This window comes from Doryrhamphus excisus, chromosome 20, assembly GCF_030265055.1.
Source record: "Doryrhamphus excisus isolate RoL2022-K1 chromosome 20, RoL_Dexc_1.0, whole genome shotgun sequence".
Classification (NCBI taxonomy): Eukaryota; Metazoa; Chordata; class Actinopteri; order Syngnathiformes; family Syngnathidae; genus Doryrhamphus; species Doryrhamphus excisus.
In genome coordinates, this window is record NC_080485.1 from 10,520,862 (window position 1) to 10,540,318 (window position 19,457).

The 19,457-nt window shown below is 43.5% G+C and overlaps 1 protein-coding gene across 5 annotated transcripts in view; it reads right to left on the reverse strand.

Moving 5' to 3' along the window:
* The window catches only part of ehbp1 (EH domain binding protein 1), a 124,130-nt gene that overhangs the window by 62,400 nt on the left and 42,273 nt on the right, over window positions 1–19,457 (reverse strand). For all 5 annotated transcript variants that reach the window (XM_058058178.1, XM_058058176.1, XM_058058180.1 and 2 more), the window contains 2 exons: window positions 5,060–5,238; window positions 4,142–4,190 (listed from right to left, as the gene is read on the reverse strand). In XM_058058178.1, the coding sequence (XP_057914161.1) occupies window positions 4,142–4,190; window positions 5,060–5,238 (228 nt within the window). The remainder of the gene's footprint in view (window positions 1–4,141; window positions 4,191–5,059; window positions 5,239–19,457) is intronic.

The window sequence follows — 19,457 nt, forward strand, 5'->3', positions numbered from 1 at the left end:
CCAATTCTACACAAAATAAGATGAAAAATAAACAAATCAAGAATAAAGAAAATCAATCAATCAGTAATAAATAAATAAATAAATATAATAATAATAAAAAAAACGGCAAATAATAAAAACTTAAGAAACCACATATAGTTGGTGGGTAGACAAATTATTTTTTTCAGATTAAAATGAACAAAGCATTATTAGAGCCCTGTAGACATGACAAAACACGACTATAGTCACATTTATACTCTTTTTATTTACAACATATTGCGCAACTGCAGGGTCTTGAGACACATGCTAACTCGCAAACTAGAGAGCTAGCGACCTAAACGGTAGCCTTCAAGTTATTTCCTTTAAACTTAAATAGCCAACAACTTACCACTTCCACACGGATAGGGAGGATAACTATTAACAGTTATTTAACCTTTAACATGAACATTAATCAAACGTAATAATTTTTTCTGGGTACATGATACCATACAGCATCCATATCAAACTTGTGCGCGCCGCACTAGCGTTAAACTTTCATATCAAGGCGGGGGCCTCAAACTAGTGTCCTGCGGGCCACATATGGCCCACGGGCCGCGTGTTTGAGACCCCTGATTTAAACTTTTGGTGTGATATTCCAGATTCAATGTTATCATTTTTCACTATTTCTTATAATATTTTAAATAATAATATTAATTAAAAAAATATATAGGTATATGCAAGGAGGATGGGTACTGTATAAATACGACAAAATCACAATTAAGCGAATAAAATTTCTATAGCAAATTAGGCAGCGTGAAGGGGGGCTTAGATATGCTTGTATTATTGTAATTAAGATAAATAAAAGTGAAGCTGCTGAATCGGGTGAAAAGTGTAACGCACGTAAGAGTGAGCCGGTCCACTCTTGAGCATCCTGCAACATCGATTGCGTCCACAATATGATTCTTTTCACACAATATTACCCATTTGACAATGACAAAAAAAAAAAAAAACTCTCTCTACTTGCTCACTTTCCATTAACCCAGCGACAATGCTTTGGACTAAATGTCATCGTTCCCTGCCCCGGGCCGCTGTTCCCTGCACCGCCCACCCTCGCTTCCCCCTTCAGTGACTGACAGCTATCTATCGCTGTCAATCATCAGCACTACCCCCCCTCACTCCAACCCCTCCCAGCGTTTTAGCCGGCTGCTTGGTGCTACGCTATCAAGATGGCGCGCCAAATGACTTCTCCTTGGCCTCGTCGCCTTCTCGCTCTCACACACACATACACACACACACATACGCACACACGCACACACACAAGAGGTGCATGCGTAGGAACACTCTCCACATGAATACTCCTTAAAACACAAAGCTGACAGTCATGCGGGCATATACACAGATAAACAAGCATCTTTTAAAACCGCCTAAATATTTACTGCCCTCCTTCCCCCCCCCCCCCAATATTGATTGCCCTTATCTGTCATAATTCAGCACAGTCTGAGCTCATTGCAATCACTCTTCACAGACTGTGAAAGGAGGAGGGGGGGCATGTCTATCAACTAGCCATGAAAAGAGCAGATAGGTGTGGTTTCTGCCGTGTTTTCATTTGACCTGTGCATTCAATACATCCTAATAACACCACCGCCATCGCCGCCACGAGCGCCTCTGTTTGCCGCAGTCATCCACTCATCTCGATTCAATCTTTAAACATTTCATTCCAGTCCTCTTCTCGCCTCTCTTTGTTCCCTTTCTGCCTGCACCAAAGGAGGTTTTATGTGAAGGTGCAAGATGACGCACAATATACTAAAGCATTGAGACACCTTCCCAGTACGTATAAACCAAGGGTGTGCAAAGTGCAGCCTGGGGGCCATTGTCCGCCCGCTGCTTGGTCTTTGTTGGAAAGGAGAGCGTGCTGTTTAATGGCCCCTGGCCCCGGCCACCCCTGCTTTAGCGGTACCCTCTCTGAGCAGTACAAAGACCTTGAAAAGATGACACATCTCATGCAGGTGAGTAAATTTCAACTGTGAAGAACTCCTCGCTATCTTACATTGCCCACAAATAAACAGATATCCAACTGCACTCCTACACTAGGAACGTCTGATGATGCTACACCAGCAGCAGTCGGTGGTGAAGATCTTCACAAGAAAGCTGGGCAGCCATTCTCCTGCAGCATATTACCACATTACTTATTTCTAGCCAATTTCTACTTGAACACCTGGAGGGGGGGGTGAGGGGCAGGTAGCAGATATGGGATTGGCTCTCTGGCTCCGACTGCACTGTGGTTATTGTCAACAGGGTAGCATTCATGCCTAACAGGGCCACCAGAGGTTATCGCTGAGCCAGAGTGTGTATGAGTAGAGGAAATCAAGCTGCAGGAGGAAGCCAACGCATATCGCTCTCTGTAGCCCTCGGGGCCGCAGAGGGGACAGCTGTGTGTGTAGTAGTAGCAAGTGTGCATTTGTGTGTATCGGGGAGGGGGAAAAAAAGAAGAATCGTACGTGCAAAAGAGCCCGGGGGAAAGCAGTGATGCCAGCGAGTCTGCACCTCAAACTGTGAATGTGCAGATACGGCAAGGAGGAAAATACAGTTGCGTGTATGTGCGGTTAGACCTTTTTTTTTTTACTTAAAAAAAGTCAAAGTCGTAACATTCCTGCAAATTGTTTGTGCAATATGGCGGCGCCCTATGTGGAGACGGAAGCACTAGCTTGGTTATAATCCAACCTCAAACCTTGCAGTGAAGTGAACACATGTTAATATACTATGATGTGGATATAACAAAAATAATAATATACGTATCTATATGTATGTAGGCAGGCTGCACGCCGTTCAAGTGGTTAGCACGCAGGAGACCTGAGTTCAATTCCACCCTCGGCCATCTCTGTGTGGAGTTTGCATGTTCTCCCCGTGCATGTGTGGGTTTCCTCCCACATTCCAAAAACATGCTAGGTTAATTGGCGACTCCAAATTGTCCATAGGTATGAATGTGAGTGTGAATGGTTGTTTGTCTATATGTGCCCTGTGATTGTACCCCGCCTCTCGCCCGAAGACAGCTGGGATAGGCTCCAGCACCCCCCGCGACCCTCGTAAGAATAAGCGGTAGAAAATGAATGAATGTAGGCATTAGAGAAGCTCCTTCTCCGACTACTCGGCTAGCAAAGCTCCCCATCAGCCTGTGGAGTGGCGGAGCCATATAGCACTACTAGCAACTTTAGAGTTTCACTTGCCTTATCGCCTTATGATCAAGCTAAAGGCTAGACCGTAACTCCGGAAATACAGTATCTTCTATCAATCACCTTTATCAATTACTATTAGTGGTGAACACGTATATTTTTTAGAATATGTTTAATAAGTGTATGAGGAATATCATATGCACATATGCATTTATCTTGTTAGCTTTATTTGTAAACAAGCCAGGGAGGTTTACTGGAGAGAACATCAGCGCCAAGTGTGCCTGAGGGTTTGGAGGGGGATGAGGATTGTAGCGTATGGTGGCACATCGATGCTGCAGCAGAATCAGGGATCTATTAGCGTAACGAAAATATGACATTACTATTTGCATATTTGCAGGTGGTCTCGTAACGTAATCCCCATGAATAGCAGGGATCAACTGTACTATTATTATTTCCTCCAATACATGGAAAGCAAAGGGAGTGAGGTTCCTTTGGAAGGTGACGTTATCGCTTGAAGTTTACGCTTTTATTTTACAATTTAGTATTTAGGATTGGTATTTTCAATCCGATGACCTATTAGAATATTTTTAAAGCCTAATACTGATTGATTGGCTGTGTGCTTCTGATGAAGTAGCTCCCATTTGAGTGTCCTTGTGTGTGTGGGAGGAAGAAAAAAAAAAAAGGACTCTGTGGATTACAGTTGGTACACGCCAATTAACACCAAATAACAACCCTGCTCTTTTATAAACACACACAACTAATCAAGGGGGCTGCTGTGTAAGTGCTCAGCAGGAGGCCGCATTAGGAGACCATCTCACCTCCGCCAGGTGACCACACACGGCCACATCTATCTACAACAGCAGGGGGGGGGCGGCTCTAATGAAAAACGGCCGACATATTGTGACACACACACACATTCTATTTAGGGATTAATCTGGAAATAAGGCCAATTGTGGCAGCGGACAGGAGGGGAGCTAAGTGATGTGAAGGGCTCAGCGGTGGTTGTCTCTTACCTTTTTGTTGTTTTCTTTAATATCCTGAGGATTGAGCGACTTGTAGTCTCTGGTAGAACAGTGGGGGGTGGGCGGAGAGGAGAGACAGAGAGTAGGTGTATTTAAGTATGCGTCACATGTAATGGCACTGAAACATGCAATTTCATAGCAGCGTAATCAAGAGGGCTAATAGAGTGGAAAATATGTAAAAAATAACGGAGTGGAGACGGATTTTTTTTTTTCAAGCCTTGAAGGAAATATTCAGGAATATTGCAGTGCTGTCTGTACAACCTCCAAAGTACACTTTACAAACTGTTCACAATGATTTGACAAAAGAGGGGTGTCCAACATGCAGCCCTGGGATTATTTGCAACCTGCAGAGTTTGATTTTTCCCGACCTGCAGCATACATAAAAATTTTAAACAAAACCAAGCAAAATTAAAACATTATTTTATTTATTTATTCATTCTGTTTTTAGAATTTGCCATCCAGGCAGCACTTTGGACGCCCCTGGCTTAAAGATTTAACGACACGGTACAACTTTAATAACATCTTACATTAACATTAATATATCTGCAATATGTCTGCTCCTGCATATGCTCCTGTGCAATATTATGTGTATATTTTGGATATCTTGTATATATCCTGTTAAATTGTCTTTTTTTAATCTACTTTTTGTATACTTTTTTTAACTTGACTACTGCACTGAAAGGAGAAGCTCTCCAATCTCGTTGTACATCTTGTATAATGACAATAAAGGCCATTCCATTCCAACATACAGGGATGCTAATGAAATGATGCCATAGTGAATTTTCATCAAATTAAAGGATTTCTCTTGGAAATTAATACATTATCTATAATAAATTACATAGGGTGATCTCCTTTCCCTCCGTCGAAGCCTCCCATTTAAGCATGTGTGTATGCGTGTGAGTGTCATACATGACGTCAGGCCTGAAGTGATGCAGCAGTGCGCAGAAAGCCAGGCCATTCCTCCAGGAGGTGGTGAAGTTGGTGATCTTCACCCCACGGTAGTTCCTGGTGACCTCGCGGCACCAGGCCAGCAGCGACTGGCTGGCGTTGGGCTTCCCTCCCAAAACGGGGCTTGGCACCGGGCTGGGCTGCAGAGCAGAGAGGTAACAGTAACAGAAGCATGAGAATGGAGATGTTCAAACATCTGTGGGGATTGTAAAACAAAAACGCATGCACTCGTTAGAGTACAGAAGAGACAGCACATGACAGCACATGTCCAGCATGTCCACGTTAGATATCTCCCTAAAACGACATTTTACCCTGCAACATCTACACTCCAATTAGCACACTACCATACACCGAAAGCCACAATGTTCACAAAGAAGCGTGAGAGCGTGGATAATGTAAACATTTATTAATTAGCTCCGCCTCTGAAGTCTTATCAGGGTCCAAAGCTTTCGCCATGAGGGGAGCCTTCACTCCCGCTCTCTCTCCAAACCACTAAAATCCTTTGTAGCAGAGGAACACTATTGCATGCATTATGTTGGCCTTACCCTAATCGGGTAATGGAGGAAATAAAGGTAGGTTTCAAATCATACGTTTGGTTATGGCGGGTAAAAATATGATTTTTTACATGACAAAAGTTAAGTTTGTAGACGTCGCCACAGTTTTTGAGGAAGACAGAGGACAGCAGAATAGCTTCAGGCATGTAAAAAGCAGAGTCGTGGCCACCCAACTCCCTCTGTTGGTGTCCATCTGCTACTACAAGGGCATACAGTAACTCAAATATTTAGAAGCTGAATACATAAATGTGCCAGGAAGGCTTACAGCAGCAAATTGTATTTAAGCATTCTGTCGACACTGAAATGGAGGCTTGAATGGAGTTGTAGTGTGCTTTCATTTCTTTTACAGTGCGACCTGCAAACACGAGATGCCACAAGGGTTCCGAGATGAAAGACTAGAGGCAGTCACTACTAGCAACTCGTGACCTTTGTGCTCCTGTGTGCATGTGTGTGTGCATGTGTGTGTGTGTGTCTGTCGAATAAAGGAAATGCCCCTATGGCTGTCTGAGTACAGGGAGACGGCAGCAGGAGCCTGAGGGGCAGACACTTGACATTTCCGGCTCATCTTTAAAAGAGGGCCTTAACCTTTCCTCATACCTTCCGCAGACACGTTTTTAGGGCCTCGACAATGCCTGTGTGCCGCCCAAATAAATCAGAGCACGGGAATTATTAAAATCTATATCGAATGTAAAAAGAACAGAAGAGACATGTCAAAACAAAAGAAGGTGACAGGTTGAAAGCGCTTCACTGTGTGTGTGTATCATTAGGTGTGTGTGTGTGTGTGTGTGATGAGTTGTGGAGTGGTCTTCCTCCAGGCCTTCCCCCCCTTCTGGTCTTTCAAGTGACGGTGGAAAGTAGCTGTCTAATTTGAGCACTCTAATTACCTGGGATTAGACACCAGGTGCTATTAAAGCATTTAGACACACACCGCGCTCCGGGGGCCGCAGACCCCGCACCCTAGCCCATGGAAAACACACACACACACACACAAGCTAGTGGGAAAACGACAACAACAAAAATATGCATAACCAGCGGGACAGGCTCACTTGAGTCGTGTACAGTCTGTGGGACTCAGCCAATATGGAAATATATACTTATACACTCTACAATAGTTTGAATAGTTTCCCAAATATTAGCTGTTTACTTACTTAACTGTAGAGAGTATAAGGCATTGATCCCAAAGGAGTACTATTTGTAGAAATCCCCTGTGTAAGGGTGGAGCTGCACATACTGTTTGTTGATTGGTAAATGGGGAATTGCTCTGTGTTACTATGAAATTTGAACATACACCCTGCCCGGTTCCTAGCCATGATACACTACAGGCGGAACCAAATGTTCCCTCCTTAGGTTTCTGTACATCACATATGATTGCCGCACCTGTCTGACCAGCAGACAGTATAAATACGACCATGCTGATGTGTGTTTTCTTTGTGGTACGTTTAAGGAACGGCTGCACGGCGGGAATAGTGGTTAGCGCACAGGCCTCACAGCTAGGAGACCCGAGTTCAATTCCACTCTCAGCCATCTCTGTGTGGAGTTTTGCATGTTCTCCCCATGCACGCGTGGGTTTTCTCCGGGAACTCCGGTTTCCTCCCACATTCCAAAAACATGCTATTGTCCATAGGTATGAATGTGAGTGTGAATGGTTGTTTGTCTATATGTGCCCTGTGATTGGCTGGCGACCAGTCCAGGGTGTACCCCGCCTCTCGCCTGAAGACAGCTGGGATAGGCTCTAGAACTCCCCGCGACCTTCGAAGATAAGCGACAGAAAATGAATGAATGAACGTTTAAGGGACACTTCAGAAAAAAGTAAAAAATGTGCCGCAAAAATGGACACCCGCGCCACATTTTGGACACCCCCTAACCTAAGGGTGGCTCATGACTAACAGTGTTACCACCATATTCATAAAAATGTCCAAACTGTTCCATAAAAGAGTTTAGAAATGCTCAAACAAATATCGCATAAACACGGTATCTACTTTTAAGAAGCGCTTTGTTTAGAGTGAAATTCGTACGAGGAGTGAAAATGCACTGCATTAACTTACAGCGCTGTCTTGCCTGCAGGAAAGTGTGCACGTGTGTGTGTGTTTTATCAGTGTGTGTCACTGTAACACACACACACACAGTCATGTAGCTAGCTCAGCTGGAGGGTAGGATTAGCAGAGAGCATTGCCCGGGCCCACAAACATTCCACATTAAAAAATGAAAAAGGCAACCTTCATTACTATCAGCGGCATATAACCTCCTCTGCTACTATTATACACACGCCTAACAGGCTGGGCGAAGAAATACAACCGCCGACAAGAGAACCCATTATTCCTCGTGCCTCCGTGTCAACAACATACATCCGACGGGGCAAAGAAAGAAAAAAAAATGGAGGGAGAGAGCGAGAAAAGAGGGGGGTTAAGCTCCTGACAATACCTGAACGACAAGATAGGAGGAAAACCTTGGGAATGCAGCTTCCAGTTGCAGTCAGGAAGAAGCATTGCAGTTGTCAGCAATATGACTTTGGATTTGTGTCCACTGAATCACGATACGATGGAATATTAGAAAATGGAGGTCAATGGAAGGTCTTAAGCAAGAACATTCCCAACGAGAGAATTATTTGTATTGCTTTAGCACGATGATGGCTACCATGGGTAACTTTTTCTAGCGAGGGATGCACACAGAATTTTTGAAGCATGTGCAGAAAACTGATACATTTTATCCATTGAAAGATGCTAAAACCAATACAATCTATCATCTATATGCTAAGCTATTGGAGCAAAACATTCACACCTTAGTTTTGTAGGTGATAAAGCAGATGTGTGTCAGATTATTTGTGTGTGTTAGGGTTAGGGTTAGGGTTAGGGTTATATATTCCTATAAAAACTAACTGGGCCACACTGTGCTACGCTTACAGCACTTTAATTGGTTGGTTGTACAATTGGACAGGCCTCAACAAGAAACAAAAGAGTTTTTTGTTCAGTTTTTTTATTTAATCCTTCTAAAATTATATCTGGTGTAAGGCAATGCAGATGTGGATATGCTGGTCGGATCATTGATTCATTGATTCGCTTCTTCTCAGAATAGTTATTGCTTGTCTAAAGAAAAAACCAAGACCAAGGCTTCGGGCTTTGTGTGCTACTTGGGGAAAGTCAATTAAAGTGTTTAAAAATGCAAAACGTCAGAAGATTTCAGAAGGAACAACCCGGTGAATGACAACTGGTGAATGTGCAACATAACATTTACATAACATAACATTTTTTGGCACTCCCCTGTAAGACCAAGTTCCGAACCTGGGGAGAGAGAGCCTTTTCCATCGCTGCCCCCACCCTCTGGAACTCTTTGCCCCATTCACTCCGTGTTTGCCCCGACCTTCCCACCTTCAAGACTCAACAATTCAAAACCCACCTGTTTAAATCCATTTTTAATGTCTAACTTTTTATACCTGACGGCCCCGCCCCGCTTTTAGCCTTGTTTTTAGCTCTGAATGAATGTATGGATATTGTATTTTAATGCATCGTTTACTCTGTTTTTTTATTCAACTCTATTTTTATATCTTTTTTTCTTCACTGTAAAGCGTCTTTGAGTACTTTGAAAAGCGCTATACAAATAAAATATATTATTATTTATATTATTATAACTCAAACAGCTTTTACTGTGATGCACCTTCGCCATTCAAGTGATTACGGTCTTGATATTTTACTGTGATAGTGGTTAACATCTTTTTACATGAACAATTATGCATTTAATTATTTATTTTTTTTACATTGAAAGAGCCACTGTATCTACAAACCCTACTGACTTTACCACAAAAAAAGGGTAAAATTGTGGAAATGAACCAACTACCAGTAATTGCTGAGATATGGAGAAGAGGTAGGGTTAAATAAATATTGTGTAAATGTAAACATGTGATGTACTTCAATGACATTGTTTCATACACTCTATAGAACTAGTCCTTAGTTTTGCGTTACAGGCGAAAAAGCATGTGAATGTAATATCTAATATCTAATATTATATATAATTCATTTATTATATTTGGTAATGGCTTTATTTAATTTTAACATGTATCAGATTACAATTGAGTAATCACATAATCAGTTCACAGTTCCACATGTCCAAAAGGAGTAGGAAGAAGCAAAGCTTATTAAATCCTACCCCTCCATTTGGTACATTTACAATCAGTAACTGTTACATTTGTTCACTTCCTGCTTTCCTAATGTGGTTTAAGGTTTTTTAAACCTTTTTTTTTCATGCCAAAAAAATGGCCGCCAGGTCTGCACTACTACCACTGCTTTAAAGGTACTCTGAAAATGCCATAATGATGTCCAAATGTAACCCAAGTTACATACCGTTGTAAACAATGACGTAAACAGGGTGTTCCTTTATAAAAAAAGAAAGTGTAAAGTGGCAGCGTTGTCTCTCACTCTGGGCCATAACGCTTGAACAGGAACTTAACTGGCCTCAAAGCCAATGACATAAGCCCGCCAATGTGCGGCGACGAGAGGAGAGCGCCTCCGTGTCTTTTTTTGCAATCTCACTTTCATGGCTTCAAAGTGGTGTCAGAGTGTGTCAGATTTGAGAATGTGTTGAATCTGCTACTCTTTAAAACTTGTAATCCGCTCAAGGAGCCTACGGCAACACAAGACCGCGCGTCCACACACACACACACACACACACACACGACAGCCACATGTACTATATATGCATATACTGTCAGTCTAACACACATACAGGGATAGAAAACCGCATAGTGGCGTGATAGACAGTTTGGAGAAGGTGAGCAAACACATTAACACATTCATCCAACACACACTTGAGGAGCATATTTGAGAAGGCGGGTGCACTTCAGTAGGTCGTCCAGCAGGCTTTTGGAAAACTGCAATTTGATTGGCTACAATCCAACCACCAACACGCTCAATTATTTAATTGTACCCTTTAACTAAACACACCGATTGTTTAATCTGGGCTCTGTGTGCCTGGCGTCTTCTCATTAGAAAGAAGCAAAACAAAGCGGGGTAGAAGAAGAAAAAGAAAAAAAAAAAAGATCGTCCCGCGTCATCTTACCCATGAAATTACACCTCAGATTTCAAACGCCGCATGCATGAGAGCAGAGAGCAGGAAGCAAAGTCCAATCAAAAGTTCAATTATGTAAATGGAGATGTGGAGTGGGTGGAACAATGTGGTAGTGGAAGGCGGGGGAGCGGGGAGGGGGGACAAAAGGGTAGAACAGGAGAGGAGAGAGAATGTAGCGTGAAAAATAATACACATTAACATACAAAAGGAAATATCGCATTACTGTTGTAATCGCTCCGAGGAGGGGGTCGGGCGACTGTGTGCATGTATGTGTGACCGCGCATGCAGACGCTGCTAAGTAACATCAGGTACCAGCCGACAGCCATGGGGGGTGGGACAATATTTACACACCGGCTGTGACGGTAAAAAAGTACAGCTGAAACCAAACGTATATGATTCTGAATTTTGTGCAAAACTGACCCAGCATCAAGCATTGACTGTGTGTGTTTTGCTTTTTCTTTGGCTTTGTGGTCATACAGTCCAAAAGAAGAAAGTGTGAAGAGAAGAATATACACAGAAAGTTAATCAAAGTTAGCAATAAGACTCCAGCGTCACCATTGAATTATGGAAGTTAATAAGGTTGGGTGATATGGACCTTAGAATATTCTATCATTTTCAGGGTCGAGGGTTGCAGGGGTGCTGGAGCCTATCCCAGCTGTCTTTGGGCGAAAGGCGGGGAACACTCCGGTTACTGGACGACCCGCTCAACCTCCTGAGCCACAGATTTAAATTGTGCTGAAGACTGACTGCAGGTTCCACTGTATAATCATTCACATCCAGACTTTGCATTTCCATCATGACATAAGAATATGGGGGGGGGGGGCTTTCGGCAGTTGGCCTCAGAGATGTAAAATCCATAAAAACGTAAAAACATGGCCTCATCTTCCAGGACCATTTTGCTTCAGGGCCCACAGTCTGAAATAAAATTGAAAGTGTTCCCCAAAAGCACAGAGAAGCACCACAGCATGGAGGCGGTGCGGCGGCGGTGGCGGCAACAGCAGCAACAGACAAAGAAGCGACCGTGCCAGCCTGGTGTGCCCGTGCATGCTCACTCGTCTAACATGTGACACGGCAGCTTAATGTGCTGTAAGCGCTGGCTTTAGCTTGTCAAGGAAACAGCAGTGGCATTACCCACACTCACGCCTTGGAAAATGAGCTTTGGCCCGTGGAGGAGGGGGTACGAAAAAGATGAGGATAGGCACAGTGGGTTTGGCAGACTTGTGTGTCGGTACAAATTCTTGTGCAATTGTGAGGTCGGATGTCACGGAAGTTGGACCTTGTACCAAGCCAAGCATTTTTAGGTACACATATGGACATTCCCTGGTGTAGTGGGAACCGAAAAGTACCTTCCCCAACGTATCCCCACAAAGATGGACGTATACAGCTGTCCAAAATATTCCCAAAATGAAGATTCAGGGGCAATGAACGGGTTTAGTCAACCTCTGATTGATTTATTTATATTGGTCGATACAGGAGATGGTCTGTTGACGACGTATTGTATTTCACGGTTATGACACGCTCCTATAAATGACTTAAACACGTATTTTTCACCTAAGTGGTTCCAAAATACAAGACTCGCTGTGTGACAAAGTGAATGAGTGAGAACTCATCACTTGTCCCTTGTATTAGTGTATTCATGATTTCATTGTTTGTGGCGTTATGTCAATGATAATAGTGATGTATTAATCCAGGCTAGGGGCGGCGCGGTGGTTGAGTGGTTAGCGCACAGACCTCACAGCTAGGAGACCAGGGTTCAATTTCACCTTCGGCCATCTCTGTGTGGAGTTTGCATGTTCTCCCCGTGCATGCGTGGGTTTTCTCCGGGTACTCCGGTTTCCTCCCACATTCCAAAAACATGCTAGGTTAATTGGCGACTCCAAATTGTCCATAGGAATGTGAGTGTGAATGGTTGTTTGTCTATATGTGCCCTGTGATTGGCTGGCCACTAGTCCTGGGTGTACCCTGCCTCTCGCCCGAAGACAGCTGGGATAGGCTCCAGCACCCCTGTGACCCTCGTGAGGAAAAGCGGTAGAAAATGAATGAATGAAAGTTATAGTTTTCCATAAGTTTCTCTTCCAAGCTAAATAAATGAGCCTAGACTGGGCGAACTGCAAGTCTGCCTCCTGAATTGTCTGGCCTTCGGACACCACATTACAACACACTGGAGAACTACTTAAGTAGTACGTTTTTCATGAAACTTTTGCCCAAGCATAAGGCAGACTCTTCTGATGGCCATGCATCAAAAAAAAAAGGAAAGTGAAAGTGAAATTAGACATGAAATTCTCAGAAATGCTTATTGTCTTCTGCGTACCGTGTGAGTGACACAAGTGTTACTTTTGGTATGAATTCCAACTTACTCAAAAATCAACATATGTCGTAGGAACAGAACTGGTTTGTAAACAAGAGGCTTGATTAGCTGATTAGCGAGTGGAACAAATCATTGGAGGTTTCCTGCAACTGATTTCTAAGAATCTAGAAAAAATATCCCAAAAGCCACCAATCATGAAGCTTCTCTTCCCCTACCAGCATCCTAAAATAGGCTCAGCATGTGAGGGAGGGGTCTCTCTCATAAATCTATACAGGCATTAATCTCCTCACCATCTTCAACAAACAAATTAGAGGTGCAATGGATTCAGAGATGAGCCGCGCCGATAAGGCAGACATTTATCAATTAATCTGAGCGTGGGCAGGGAAAACTCATTAAGGAGGCCACTTTAGGAATTGCGTTCCACAGGTAGGAAGCAGAAAGTGTTTGTGTGTGTGTGTATTTGGGGGGGTTACTGACTTGACACAGCAAGCAGCACACACACCACCACCACCACCATAGACCGCCATTGTCCAGTCCAGCATGGGCTTCAAAACGATGAGCGGGGCGATAGCACAGCCAATTATAATGAACATAATTACAAAGTCACCTCGTTGACTCCAGATCAGAATACGCATGCATCAACACACACACACACACCAGCTGGGAGTGTGGTGGGAAACAATGCTGACTGTGAGGAAGCCGACAAGGGCATTCGGGAAGAGAAATGCCATTAAAGCTTTTAGAGAAGAACGTGTAGTGTAGAGTAGGAGATGATGAGATGCTCCACTGTGGTTGCTGCTGGACTCCCTTCACTATAGTAGTGCGCAATGAGTTCCACGTTAACAGAATCTACTGTTAAACACGGAATTAAACGCTCAAGCTGACCAAATGAGAATGAAATTCTATCATCAAGGGAAGTTGCAACTTTAAAAAAAGCCTGAAAATCCCAGCTGTCTTTGGGCGAGAGGCGGGGTATACCCTGGACTGGTCGCCAAGCCAATCACAGGGCACATATAGACAAACAACCATTCACACTCACATTCATACCTATGGACAATTTGGAGTCGCCAATGAACCTAGCATGTTTTTGGAATGTGGGAGGAAACCGGAGTACCCGGAGAAAACCCACGCATGCACGGGGAGAACATGCAAACTCCACACAGAGATGGCTGAGGGTGGAATTTGTCAAACCCTGGTCTCCTCGCTGTGAGGTCTGCGCGCTAACCACTAGACCGCCGTGCCGCCCCGCTCCTATCATATAGAGGTATTTTTTTCGATGTTTGTTCTTGAAAAACCCCAGAATTGGAAAAAAAAAACACAACCCCAAATCTTCCATTGCTTTGAATGTTAAATATTGTTGATTGAGGATAAAATAAGCTCCTTATCTATCATTTCTGTGACAATAAATTGACTGACAAGAAGGATACATATATATATATATATAGAGGAAATATTGACCTGATAGAGGAACTAGATAGCACTGGATTAAGACTCCTTATGCCAATATCAATAGTCATAATAATGGCCTAACACTCATGAGTCAATAATAGTTCACTGTGGGTCAGTGAGAGACCAGAAGCCAAGAAGAAATACTGCTCTTTTGTTGTTAGATATAGAACGAATGTTCCAGTCTTTAAACAGGAAGTGAAAATATGTTCTTCCACAGTAAAAGTCCTCAAAGCATGCCTTTATGATCTTCCACAAAGTCAAGTACAAAACCTCTGATTGATTCATGAAATGATTAATATCATGCATAAAGTGAACACAGTGGTACTGGCCCATTTATAAAAGCTAGCAGCACTAAAGAAACCAGTCAGTATTTGCTCTAGTCGCTGAACACCATAAGTGAAAAAAGGAGGAGGTTGCTAGAGGGCCTTATAAAGAGGCAATTAGAGCCTTATCGTTTCTCTTTTCTTCACACACAAGAGTGCACATTTAAGTGCACACACAAAGAAGATGGAAGAATTCATAAGGTACTTCTGAGCTTCTTTTTAAACTGTGGAGAACATATGATTTAATTCAATTAAACATGTAGCAGGGGGCAACGTCAAGTATGACATGAGTAGAGTGTGGTATGGCTAACTGGAGCCATTGTGCAATGGTTGAGGGGTGGTCTTGGACCTTTTGGGAGCTTGAAGAGCTTTTTCGAGAGCATCGACTTTTATCTGGTCACCCAAAGCCCACTTTTAAAGCTCAACCCCCAAAAACCCCAGGTCCTTTGCGGGCTTAGACCCACACACCTGGAGGAGCGGGTCCGAGTTAAATCCAGATTAAGATAATGTTACTTCTTCTGCCGCCGCCATGTCATTCAAACCCCTGGCCTCCACGGCCACTGGATAGAGGAACACACAAGACAAAAAAGGTTTGCTTCATTCTCCGCATACACGCACACACAAAGGACTTTGTGGCCATCCTCATAAGCCCTATTAGTCTGCTACAGAGCCTCTCATAGCAGACATCAATCATGGAGGGATTAGTAAATTCCCTCTTTAAATGAGTGGCAAGGGAAACTTCCCTTCAAGACCAAAGCAAGTCTCTGCCTCTCTTTTCAGAGATTACACAGCGATTTGTTTTCATTTGGTTCCATCTTCATCGTTTTCTGTCTCACTCGCTTTTTTTTTTTCATTTCTCCCCCGTACTCCATCCCGCTTGCAGCTTGTGAGGTAATCCTTGGCAGATAAAACTAAAGAGGACTTACCAAAGGCAGATTACAAGCGGCGCTTTGCGCAAGGCCCTTTTTACAGCAGCCGACGCGGGTATTGAGAGTGAGCTCTGGCGCAGTGCTTAACTTATGAACTCGACATGCACCCGGCAGACGAAGAGGAGGTGAAGAAATGATAGGCGCATTACAGTAACTGGATCAAAATATGTGTCACAACACACACAAAAAAAAAAACACACTGACGGCCTTTCAAGGCAAGCATGTATAAAATTGAGTTTCCGATGGACCCTGAAACGCATCAAAACACTATTTTGTATTCAGTGATTATTAAGTGCGTTGCCATATTGTGTATTAAGTCTAACAAACTTCCAACTAAGGGCGGCACGGCGGTCGTGTGGTTAGCGCGCAGACCTAACAGCAAGGAGACCATGGTTCGATTCCACCCTCCGCCATCTCAGTGTGGAGTTTGCATGTTCTCCCCGTGCATGCGTGGGTTTTCTCCGGGTACTCCGGTTTCCTCCCACATTCCAAAAACATGCTAGGTTAATTGGCGACTCCAAATTGTCCATAGGTATGAATGTGAGTGTGAATGGTTGTTTGTCTATATGTCTATATGTGCCCTGTGATTGGCTGGCGACCAGGAACGGGTGTACCCCGCCTCTCGCCCCCGCGACCCTCGACTGCCTGCAATGAGGGACGCCAACAAGCTAAATAGACCGACAGTAGTGGTTGTTGATGTGACGTCACACTTTCAACCCCGACTATAAAAAGACCAAATCGGCGTTGGAGGGGTCCGAGGATATCCGTAAGAGTTCTTCAATGTTGGCAGGTCTACACCAGGTGTGCTCCCCATGCGTGGGTTTTCTCCGGGTACTCCGGTTTCCTTCCACATTCCAAAAACATGCTAGGTTAATTGGCGACTCCAAATTGTCCATAGGTATGAATGTGAGTGTGAATGGTTGTTTGTCTATATGTGCCCTGCGATTGGCTGGCCACCAGTCCAGGGTGTACCCCGCCTCTCGCCCTGGACGATAGGCTGGGATAGGCTCCAGCACTCCCCGCGACCCTCGTGAGGAAAAGCGGTCGAAAATGAATGAATGAATGAATGAAACTTCCAACTAACAACCGCGAGTCTCACTGCTACAGTTGACTGTTGCGTCACTGAAATCCAAACTTAAGCTTAACTTAACTCAAGCAGGCACATTTTAGCACTAAGAACAACACAGTGGACCAGGACTTGAGTTGGACCAAAATAGACAGGTTGTTGATGTAAGCATCCACTGTGCAACAAAACCACGCAACAATTGCCTCACTAACTGGTTTATAATAAGCCAATCAACAACAGTTCGATAGCGACCTTCAGCCCGACTTGACGACAACACTGACCTGCCGCATGAAAGCGTAAGCGGTCCAATAAGGAGGAAAAACTTTTCTCCCACAAGATCCAATGTCAGACTACTCAGAGGCTGCACACAGGCCGAGGGAGGGAGGGGAGGGAGTCCACGTAGGGATAGGGCAGACATTGATAGGCCCTGAGGTGGCTTTGCTCAAGTTAAGGATTATTCTGCTAATATTACACAACGTATGGAGAAGGTAGGGGAGAGATGGGGAGGTGTGGACTATGTCGGTTGTATTGAATACCGCATACAGTCGTCCCTCACTACATCACGGTTCAATCATCGTTCCCTCACTTGTGATTTCTGAAACGTTATAAAAAAAATTAAATACTGTTTGGTAGTTGACTATGGCCAATTTGTAGACAACAAATATGCATATTTACGCAAATTGCACATAGTTTTTGCCCAAATAAAGCATTTACAGATATGAAACTGTCTAAAATACAAATACAGTATAAGTATTGGTCACAAGGTGTCACTACTTGTGCAACAGACTTGAACAACTGGCTTAATTGCAGGTTGAAATGATCTCACAATAATAATGACATCATAATAACATTGGTTACTGTTGTGGGCTAAAACTCCAAACTCTGACCTCTGAACCCCCGATGCCACTTAAGGTCCTCCAGCCATTGTGCTCCCCTAATTAAAATGGCTTATTTTCTCTGAATATATCTTCTATATTGGGTAATACCAATATAAACTTGACCCTATGGATGCTATTTCATGTCAGTTCACACACATCAGAATAATTTTGCCAGATTAATCGAAAGATGAGTGACAGCTCTACATGAGGGCTCAGGTTGGCAAAATTAGCTTGGAGGTTTAGGCTTCACCTCTTTTCCCTTCTTGACTTTTTGTTTCACCGGTTAATTTTGTCTCTTTATCAAATATGTATGTAAATACATAAACGTGACAAAAATCTATCATCTCCTTCCCTTGTTTGCTCCACTTTGGAGAGAAGAGGGGCTCAAACGCTCGCTTTTGAAGTGGCTTTTCATGACGCCATGAAGGAAAAACCTCCTCCATCATGGACATGATAACACTTCTGGCCCGCCCCTAGCTAGACGAGCCTCGTGTTTACATCCTTCAAGTTGTGGGGGAAAAAAGCAGGCTTCTCGAAAATCTTCTGCAAATCTAGCATGCTGTTAAAATTTGACTACGATTCACCTAACTGTGTTAGTGTTGCTAACGTTCGTGTCCTTGTGTCCCATTTACCTATGCGATACTGTATATGGCATCTATTATGTTAAAGTGCAACGTCCAGTGTATATATGCAAAAAATTTTTTATAAAGTGCACAATAGCGCCGCTTGAAGACACACACTGTGTTGCTGTTGGACACAAGTGTGGACAAACTGGTCATTAGCATTAAAGATACAGACACAGAATACAGCACGTTCCCAGTAGGGCTTACTAAAAGCTAAAAGTCTGATTTTGGACAACCCACTTCCAATACACTACTATGGCACTATGTATGGGACCTTTGAAATAACCATTATGTGACCACATATGTGAGAGTCTGTAGGACAAGGCATGTCAAACTTATCAGAAAAGATGGAGTAACTTTGGATACTATATATAAAGATAAAAAGATGAGGCCTTAACGAGGGCAACAATCACGAGATGAGCGATGACTGTCCTTGTCTCTTGGGCTCGCCTTTGTCCTCCCAAAAAAAAAAAAGAAAGTCTCTCCTTTGTCACGGCGACCTCGGTAGCGCTCCACAGCGTCCACACGCTCCACTCCCGCCACGGACCCCGGCAAAAGCTAATTAAGAAATATCGCAGCCTTCCGCGAACTCAATTAAATAATGTTAATTTATTCTAATTTCAATTTGGAGGTAGAGCGAACTGAAGGGGGGGGGGGTGTGAAAACAAAGTATGGGAGAAGGAGGAGGAGCGCTCCGGCCTCTGCCCCCCCACCACCACCACCGCCGCCGCCATGGCACAGGAGCAAAAACGATTTAATTTGAACCCTTTGATTAGTAGAAGTCATCACACGAGCCCTTCAACTGCAGACGAGGATAAAACACCTCTCCCTCACCTCTGCAAAGAATGTACAAGAAAGACAGATGGCTACGACACCATGTTAGATGATGAATAAGACTATAATTTTACATTGCATTGTAGTTTGTAATGAGAGAGCTGAGGTTAGCAGATGAGAACTGAACCAAAATGCAAAGTATGCTACTTGCTTATTTATATTTCATTGTGAGGCCAGCCGATAAACTAAAAGTGGATCAGGGGTGTCCGGGGATTAGAGGAGCCATTTTTATTTATTAAATATACTAAAAGCAATCCAATATTGATCAGGATTTGCAGAAAAAAAATACATTCTCAAAGTTTGACCTCACAGCTAGGAGACCAGGGTTCAATTCCAC